This window comes from Palaemon carinicauda, chromosome 25 (genome assembly GCF_036898095.1).
Source record: "Palaemon carinicauda isolate YSFRI2023 chromosome 25, ASM3689809v2, whole genome shotgun sequence".
In the NCBI taxonomy this organism is placed as follows: Eukaryota; Metazoa; Arthropoda; class Malacostraca; order Decapoda; family Palaemonidae; genus Palaemon; species Palaemon carinicauda.
The window spans coordinates 18,587,996-18,598,244 of record NC_090749.1 but is presented as its reverse complement, the minus strand read 5'-3'; the positions used below and the strand labels follow the sequence as shown (position 1 = coordinate 18,598,244).

General features: G+C 43.3%; 1 protein-coding gene across 1 annotated transcript; it reads right to left on the bottom strand.

Moving 5' to 3' along the window:
* Nucleotides 1-591: 591 nt before the first annotated feature.
* On the bottom strand, nt 592-1,740 carry LOC137618904 (uncharacterized). The gene has a single exon (XM_068349105.1). The coding sequence runs from the start codon at nt 1,738-1,740 to the stop codon at nt 592-594; it is 1,149 nt and encodes a 382-aa protein (XP_068205206.1).
* Between the last annotated feature and the right edge of the window lie 8,509 nt (nt 1,741-10,249).

Below are 10,249 nucleotides of genomic sequence, written 5' to 3'. Positions count from 1 at the left end.
GGGCAATCGACTCTTACAAGCGTACACACAGAATGTCAATATAGGAGAAAATGGACCCAAACATAGAATACATACATGAATCAATCAATAGAAAGGAAAATAGGCAATGGGCCTGCAATATCATCTCCAATGAGCAATAAGCAATGTATACATGCACAAGAATGGCAATACAGGAAAAAATGTACCCAAACATATAATACATACACGAAACAATCAATAGAAAGGCAAATAGGCAATGAGCCTGCAATATCATCTCTAATGAGCAATAAGCATTGTATACATGTACAATCATAAATTGAAAAAACTTATACATACATCAAATCATACGGCAATCTGCCCTTAATCAATCAATGGAATCACCCTTCCAACACTGCCACACCTTGGCAATTACGCTAGGGGAAACAAGAGGGGGGGGGGGGAGGTCCTGGTTCTGTACAACGCTCGATTTGTATGTACGAGAGAGACCCTCCCGTCCCCGCACTCCACACCCGACGCACTTCCAACCTCTATGGATTCAAACTCACCTACACTTACTTCTTTCCACCCTCCCTACTTACCAGAAGGGACTCTCCCATTTCCCTTTAGATGTCCTCATTTTGGAGTAATCATTCCATCAAGTCTCACTGCTTCGCAGCAGCCTTTCTCAATGGGCGTGCAGAACGTCCTTGTGCGCACGTTGTCTCTGTCATTTTCACTCATCTCACTTACCGTATTGTTATCACTATTGGCGCCACTACTTAAGACCTCTGTCGCTGGTTGTCCAGATGTCTTAGCCTGAACCATCTCCTGGTTGTCCCCAGAAGTCTCAACGATCCCTGGCAGTCCTGCTCTCAAACTGTACGCACCCTTGATTTCAATGTTGCCATCGTCTTCTCCAACACCATCATCGTCATCAGAGGTGGCAATCTCCAGGGGAACCAGGTGGCAGACAGCTCGCAGTGACTCAACACCCTCGAAAAACACCTTGGCTGAACGCACAACTCCGTCATCGTCAGGGTATGTCTCCACGACACGTCCAAGGGGCCACGTAGCCCTTTTTTTATTTTTTTGCTTGACCAGCACGACCTCTCTAGGGTGCAGCTTGGAAGGTTCCCCAGATCGACAGTCGTGTCTGGCTCTCAGAGCACTCAAATACTCTTTTCTCCACCTCTCTTGGAAGGCCCTCAAAGAGTCTGTCAACTTCGAATAATGATCACGGAGCCTCCGGGAGGTGAAGGTTGCATTGACGTTGTCGTCTGGCAAGATCGATGCCATGAGGTTGATTGGGCTTCCTCTCACTAAATGGGAGGGGGTGAGGACTTCATCCTCGCACTTGTCGCCGCTGTACATTAGAGGCCTGTTATTAACCACCGCCTTGGCCTCCTTCACTAGGGTTAGTACGTAGGCGACCGGCAGGTACTTCTTCCCGAGGGCTATCTGGAGGGCTCGTTTTGTCACTCCGATTAGGCGCACAAAGAACCCACCTTTCCAAGATGCACAGGACGTCTGAAAACGCCATTCAATTCCAGTTTTCCTCAGGAACTGCTGGACTTCATCCTCTTCATAAAGTCCCTGAAGGAGGTTGCTGGCAGTCTTGAACGTTTGATGATTATCAGATGTGATGAAAGACGGAGCACCGTGGGTAGCACAAAAGCGACGTAAGGCTAATACAAATTCCTCCGCTTCCAGGGAGGGGCAGAAATCGAGGTACACAGCCCTTCTGGCCATGCAAGTCACGATCAGTATGTAGCCTGGCTGCATTTTAGTATGTATGGGTGCTGTGTGGTCCACTCCGACTGCTGTAAAGGGCTTCGTTAGGTTGATCCTTTCCTTCGGTAGTGGGGTGTGGTGGTGACTGTCTCAACAGGGGCTGGAAGGCTAGCACGCATTCTGGACACTGCCGTACAGTCCGCCTCGCAATGGAACGTAGGCCTGGCGACCAGCATTTCTGTCAGAAGATACCGATTAGTGTATTCACACCACAATGTAAATGCAAACTATGCAAATATATTAGATAAGCCCTAACTAAGTGCCCTTTGGCTAGCAAAAGAATTAAATGTTTCATTTCCTCTAATTGGGACACTCATCCCCTAATGCAATCTAACTTATCATCTAACACAATATTTAATTGTCTGACAAAATTAGTAACTTCACGAGGGGGTCTGACTCCACCCTCCAAGTAAGCATAGACTGTAGGCAAATAATGTTTTTGCTCTAATTGGACAACAATACTGAACGAATGCCGATTTAATCTGGTAAATTTTTGGATTATCCCAGCAACTCTCAATAAGAATCGGAACTCTACTTTCCTCTGTAGAATTTCCCATATCTCTCCTAGTGGAACAGGTCTTATATCCTCCCTCATTTCTTGTACCACCGCCACTACAGTTCTTTCATTGGTTGGATCACCCTCCTTGTAAGGAACAGGCTCTCCCGTGGTCCTTAGGAACTCTGGACCGTTCTGCCAAAGAGGGTTATTTAGCAGTTGTTGCGTCGTTGCTCCTTTGGACTGGACATCAGCAGGATTCTGTTTGCTTGGGACAGGGCTTAGACTGAAACGGCAAACCTGATGAAGAAAAACAATCTCCGCCACTCTGTTAGATATGAACACGTTTTTGTTATCTTTGGCATTGGGAGATGCTACCCAAGCCAACGTGACCTTACTGTCGGTCCACATGACTATCTCTCGTGGCTCTATCAGCTCTTTGAGTGTCCTAGCTAATCTGCAGCCTAACAAAAATGCTAATAGTTCTAGCTTGGGACTTGTCAACTTGTTTATCCCCCTTGGAGTGATCCTCATTTTACTAGTGAGTAGGCTTACCTGATTGCAATTGTCCCTAGTATATGCTACTGCGCCGTATGCCTTACTGCTGGCATCGGTGAATACAGGGAGCTCTAAACCTTTCTTGCTTACCGCTCTTGGAAATGTGATATTTCTCACCGCTTTCAATTCGTACAACAACTCACTCGCTTCTCTAGCTTTCTCTCTCTTTAACACGTCATCCCAACCTACGTGATCCTCCCATAGTTGTTGGAGGAAAAGCTTTCCTCGAACAAATAATAGGCTTATCAAGCCTAGAGGATCATAAATGGAGACTAACATGGAAAGTACCCTATGCTTCGTAGGTACCCATCCCTCCCCCAAATCACTGATTCTCTTACTTTCTTTCACACACAATTGGTGGATGTCTCGGGTCCATCGCAGCCCAAGTACGTTCACATTCACCGGCTCACTCCACTGCTTCTCGCTATCGAAGGCTAAGTTATTGGATGCCCAACCCTTCTAAAGGCATACCAGCCCCTTTTAAGATCTTATTGACAGATTCATGCTCCAGCCTCATGCTCTCTACATCCTCGAAAGTACTAAGATAATTATCTACGTAAAAGGACTTCGCCAAATCTGGCCTTCCTTCCCTTTCAAAATAACAATTTAAAAGTTGTTGCAACAAAAACGGACTCGCCGTGATGCCGAACACCACGACTCTAAAGGTGAAGGTGAGCGCTCGACCTGCTACCTTGCGCCACAGAAATCGTGTGTATTTGGCATCACGAGGATCTAACAAGACACGGTGGAAGGCCTTGCTGATGTCGGCTAACATGGCATATTCGTTCAACCTGAACCTTATAAGCAAATGATATGCTAATTCTACTAGATTGGGGCCAGGTAAGAGGCATTCATTCAGTGATTTATGACCCTTAGATTTTGCCGAGGCATTAAACACGATTCTGAGGGGGTTGTGCGGCTATCTTTCTTAATTCCAAAATGTGGCATATAATACCCTTCAATCTTGGGTTCCTTTACTTCTGATATAAAGCCTGCTTATAGGTACTTATCTATCACTCTCTGATACTGATCAAAATATTCCCCGTCCTTCCTGAACTTAGTTTGCAACGATTCTAACTGCACTACAGCGTCTCGATAGTTCGTATCTGGCCTAGCATCCGACCCAAATGATAGGCTAACCTGATATCCCTCAGTCTTCTTTAAGACACTTTGCGTCACCTTTCGCATGGCTTCCGCTTCTCGAACAGTATATTGCTCCGATATGGCGATACCAACATGGTCCAAACGCCACCACTCATCTACGTCAAACTAGTTTGGTTCACTCACAATTCTACAGACTCTGAGCGTTTTCACATGTTCGATCTTCTTTCCTTCCAATAGCCACTACGGCACTTTCCCATATGGCGACATACCCTTATGGGTCAGAAAAAGAATTATCCCATCAACCTTCTCGATGCCTATGATGAAGTAGCTAAAATAATCGGCCCCTCCTAAAATGTGGACATTTTTCAACTCATCGGATTTATTCTCTGGATCGGCCAACGTGACTCCCTTACTCAACAGAAGCTGTCTAACTTGTACATAACCAGCGTTATGTATTGGGACGTCAACGTTCTCGTGTGCCACCAGCTTCATTCGTACTATTCTTTTTCCCATATCTACCCTGCAGCTTACGACATCATATTGTCCGCTTATTTCTGCGGAGCCAAACGAAGCTATGTTCAATGCTACCCTTCCTACCACCGGTAGGCCTAATTGTCTTGCGGTTTTCGCGGATATGAAGCTCTTTTGGCTTACTGTATCGAAAATAAGTGGACTCGCTTGCTACCTTGCTTTTGATTGATTTTGACCATAGCCGTTGGCAAGATTGTACATGGGAGGTCCACGTCGGACATCTGTGCGATCTTTGCACTTTTGCACTGTTTGGATTCCACTTTATCTTTAGATGGACGAGGGGCAGTTTCGTGCTGTCGAGGCATCGCATTTACTACAGGGCGGGACGTTGTAGACTGACTACTACTATTACTTGGAACTGATTGCGGTCGTTTTCCCACATTATAATTATCACATATGGCTGTGTGGTGGTTACCATTACAATTCTTACAAGAGTTAGGGACAGGACACTTATCACTTCGATGACCAGACTTGGTGCAATTGAAACACAGGCCCTTCTTTAGCAAAATGTGACGTCTGACTCTCACGTCAGTTACTTGGCGGCATCCGTGAGGCGGGTGCCGTTCGTTACAAAAGGTACAAGAATTATTCTGAACGGGTTTCGACTTCGCTCTTACTCTGACGTCTACTCTCTTGTCAGGTTCAAGTTTATCTCCTCGTTGCAAGGTATCGTCCTCGAGCATTCTAATAATGAAATCGATCGCGTCGAAGAATTCATCTAGCGTATAGTCACACTTTCTCAGATGCTCAACTACTTTCCTGTAGAGCTTCCCTTCTGATAACTTTTGATTAATGAAGCTCATGACCATACCATGGCCTATGTCATTACTACTTAGCCTCTTGATCTGCTCAATTGTAATTGTTAATTCATAACGGAACCTTTTCAGCTCTACAGGATCTAGTGAGGGTACAAAGATATTAGCCAACTTTCTGTGCAGAATTTCGAGTGTCTGATGGACATTACCATATTGTTTGTCTAAGAGATCCAACGCTATCCTATAGTTCACGGCGGTTACACTTAGGGATTTTACGATCCCAAGCGGATCCCTGCCTAAAGTCCCCAACAGATGTGTGAATTTAGATACATCATCCAAATCTGCTCTTCGATCCACATGTACCGTAAAGAGCTCTCGATATGAAGCATATACTTGCACTTCCCCTTCAAACATTGGGAAAGGCAACGGTTTCAATCTGGGGAGGGAATCATTCCCCGTCGGAGTGACTTTCACTCTATCAATTCGATTACAGAGAAGGGTAGAAGCTCGCATAGCTTCTCCTAACGTGTGCCTGATTCGGGCTTCTAAACCAGCTTCTAGTGTAACAGATTGTTTTTTGTACAGCTCTCTTAGCTGTCTTTCCTTCTCTTGCAATTGAGTGACCAGATTCTGGTACACGGATTCAGAGTAGGTCTCAACTAACGCACATTGCGTTTCAACCAGTAAGTCTACTATGAGGTTCATCGATGCCTCGATGTGTACAATCGTGGCCACCGCCATTTTGACTGACTTTACTCTATTTCGGTGGGGGTTTGGCAAACTAGGAGGGAAAAGAATTAGGTTTACGTTACGAAGATGGGGTCACAAAAATCTAGAGGCACACGCGGTCGGTCGCACATCGGGACACTGAGTGCTTTGTTCAGTCTCTCCCTCTCTCTCCTATTAGGGTTACCCTGAAGATCATACCTCATTGAATTTCCTTTCAAGCTCTGGAAAGCACTTGTCATCCGGTTCGAAGGACCAAATGTCGTGAATTTTCTCCGACTTATTGAGATTAATGATTCTAGGCCCGATGGAATGGGCCGATGACAAGACCTTGAAGAGGTCTGCTTTTAAAAACTATTCAGGATTCAATAAAATATGATCACAATTTTCAAATTTATTACAAAAATAACCATTTGATAGAGAAATAACACACAATAACACTTTAAGCCAATTGAAAAATAGAACTGTCACCCTTAGGGGGCCTGCAACATGTGCTAATGAAACACAGAGTCCACGTTGGACTAAAAAAGACTAAATTTTCATAATTACAGCAATTATTCCTTGGTAAATCACCTACCAAGGTTCACAGGCATATTCTGCTGCATAAAACCAATCCCCAGTCACAGGGATGACAATTTCACAGATCGATATAAAGTTACATATAAAACTCACAAAAGGAGCCGACCTGGTATCACAGTAGCAAGGAGCTGGAGACAGAGACTTAACAACAGTAAAACTTACTGGGTTGGGTTCTAGGCAGGAATGAACGAGCGTCGTACTGGACAGCTCCGAGAAAAACTACGATCTCCCGCGCTAACTAAAGTGTCCTTGTGAGATGCGAGGGAACTCTTACGCTATTTATTCAATAAGGGGTTTGATAAAGCTTCTTTATCGACCACAAGACGGAGAAACTATCAAAGCCTTACTTCAGATCAAAGGGTAAACTTAATACTTCGACTGAAGGCCATAATTTTCCATAATCCAACAAACTAGAGAGTCCTTGGCTCTAAACATATACATCGATATTTTTATCGTGGTAAAATGGTATAATATCATTTTTGTAATTCGTAAATAATAAATACTTTGTCTCTCTGACACCCGCTCCTTCCCCACCAGGTGGTTGAATTTTACGCCACAATACCGTCACTTATTGGACAACACTCATTCGTAGCAACGCCCGCGAGATCTCCCAATCTTACCCCAATCTAACGCAACGTTCGTGGAGTTAAATGGCGGGGTTCCGAATGATCAGTTCGAGACTCCCGACAGGGGCTACTACTGTCTCATAGATCTTTATTCTCACTAACAATGCCAAATCTCCTACTCTGTTACTGTCTCCATACTTCCTAACTTCCTGTACCATGTAGCCTATTCTATTACTGCTTCCCTTTTGCTTATGATGAGACTTTGGTTTCCTTTATCCTAGTACCATTCTCCTGATTATTTATATTCCTTAACTGTTTTTATCCTTCGGAGTTCCTCAAAACCTCGTCTTTTTAGTTCCATGGTTGATTTATTGTCGGTGGAAATTGGGAAAAACAAAATTCCATGAAAGGACTCAGTTATATCTTATACATGAAAAACAATACATCTCTCTGAAGTGCAAAGAATGTACAGATATATTTGTGTACGTTTGGTGGTACATATCTGTTTAAGCTTAATTCTAAAAGCTTTTTGTTTTCTTATAGAGAGGAAGAATGAGTCGGCAAACTGAAGAGAAATGAGATGAGAGAAAACTTGATCAGGATGGATGGATGTGATGGCCATTGCAAGTTGCTTCCTCAGGACGATGTTGTCAACATATTTTATATTGTCTGGTCTTTGAGAAATGATAACAAGTGAAGCAGATGTCTGCATTGACATTAACAATGCCTTGCTGTTATGAAACTCAAGAGACGATATACCATGTCCCATATGTGTTAAAGTTTCCTTAACAACCAAGTAACAAAACAGATTTGGTTTCCCCTGAACATGGGGCTAACCAACCTCATGGTCCTCATTGTCTTTATTGCCCCATAAAGGTGCCGGAATCCAATTTTATGAGGAATTTTACATTGATATTTATCTTTCACTACCATAGAAAAACAAAAGACGTCTGCTTTCATTGTAGAGATTTTCATCACATAAACTACCCACAATGAAAATAAACTTCTAATGACAACCCCAAACTAAAGCCCTGCTTATGTCTGTATGTCTTTTTACTATCATTTTTAAACTATTAAACATATGGGTAATCATTCATAGTTTTGTACATATCCAATGAATAATAAAATTCACTCTACAGCAAATAAACTAAGATAAAAATAATGACCCTGGACAAAATATTAAGAAGAAGATTCCAATAACAAAGGGTAGCTTGTAGATCTCGTCTAAGGAGAGTAAGAACTGTAAGTTACACTTCTCAAAGTTTGGGGTGCTTATACATGAGAGAGAGAGAGAGAGAGAGAGAGAGAGAGAGAGAGAGAGAGAGAGAGAGAGAGAGAGAGAGAGAGAGAGAGAGAGAGAGCATGAAACTGCCCTATGTATCCATTTACTCTTTAAGACGAATATTATATTCAACTTTTGTTTTATGGTTGAATCCCAATAAGAGTCTCAATGAATACACATCTCCCTTATATCTCGACAACCTTGACATGATCAGGGTCACCACAGCGCATGCGCATGAATATGTATATATGGCTTTCGTCTTCAGATTGTAAAACATCGGAAAGAAAAGAGTCACATCTTAGTTATGCTTTCATGAAGAAAATGACCGAGTGTCAATTGTTTCACTTCCTAAGTCTCTCGGTGGCAAACAACATTTAAGAGCAGGTCTTGTGGCACCATTAGGTTTGTAGTTTTACAAGTCAATTATCTGAAATACACTAACTCAGAGTTCTTTCAAAAATACAACTTAAATAGTTTAGAGTGAATAATGAGCAGACTTAAGGGGATGACAGTTATAAAAAACAGATTTTGACACAGGAAAAATCTACTTTTTGTGTGAGATAGCCATGTCGTCCTGATGGAAGTTCCTCATTGGTAGCTTCTACTTAGGATATTTCTGCGAGTGATATACCAGAGAAAGTTTACCTTAGAGGTATCAATGTGAGAAATCGCATCCATTCTTGTCGCTTCCGGATCTAAGTTTGGTGCTACATACCGAGGAAGCATCTCGTTAAAGCTCGTTGCAATGAGATTGATTTGCAGTTCTGGGACTTGCTCTAGAATAAAACAGAATAACTTTGTGTCCAGAGACCATTCTGTTTCCTGAGGCTTGGATCTCGACAGGGCGTCCACCGTCACATTGCTAACCCCTTCGATGTGAAATGATGAAAGAGGAAATTTCCTCCTTTGCGCTAAAGAGAGAATGGCTAGGATTACATGACTGATCTAAGGAGATTTGGAGCCCTGTCTGTTGACACAGTGTACTATTGTATTGTTGTCAATGACCAATTTGATGTGTGATTTCATCTTTGGGTATAGTCTCTTCAGAGTCGGAAACAATGCCAGAGCTTCCAAAACATTGATGTGAAACTTCTGAAACGCAATCAAACGTTGACCCTGCAATTTCTCGGAAGACGAGTGTCCCCCCCAAAATCATTGTTCCGAGGCGTCCATGTGAATAGTCACAGAAGGAGGAAGGTACTCTAGAGGGATGTAGTTCGATACCCTCTTGGCAGTGGACCACGGCTTGAGCTGCTTCCGCAGTAAGACTGGAGTTTTGTGGCGAAGATCTCTCTGAAGATTGGATGCCTTTCTTCTTCAGACTCTGTTGGCATCTTTGAGTCTTGCTTTCAGGGTTGGGTCTGTCAGAGTAGCGAACTGTAACGACCCTAAGACCCTTTCCTGTTGCCGTCTGGTGAGTACTTCTGAACAAAGTAGTCACCTGACGTAGTTTCCGATTTCCTTTCTCTTGCCTTGTCGTAGAGAGAGCAGATGTGACTGTAAATTCCAGGGAATTCATAGCCACTGCAATTTCCAAGCTAAAGATAACCTGGACTTCTTGAGCATGATTCGGAAGACCAGAGTTTGTAGGAAGTTCATGGCCTTTTGGGCTGTTCGAAGACATTCCGACTTCGTTGTAGCCGAGACTAACCAGTCGTCGAGGTACAAAATCAAATGAAGGCCTCTGTTCTGAAGTTATTGGACAACAGCCTCGATTAGCTTCGTGAAAATCGTTGGAGTTATACTGAGCCCGAAGGGCATAGCATTCAATGCGTAGGCCTATCTTGCCAGTTTGAAACCAAGATAAGGGGAGAAGCTATGACCTATCGGAAGAGGCCAGTAGGCGACTGTAAGTTCTATGGAGGTGGTGTAGTGGGGTCCATGTTCACGAGATAATCAGCAT

What these genes read in the sequence shown, in the direction of transcription:
- LOC137618904 (XM_068349105.1), bottom strand. Translation starts at nt 1,740, where the DNA reads ATGCAGCCAGGCTACATACTGATCGTGACTTGCATGGCCAGAAGGGCT.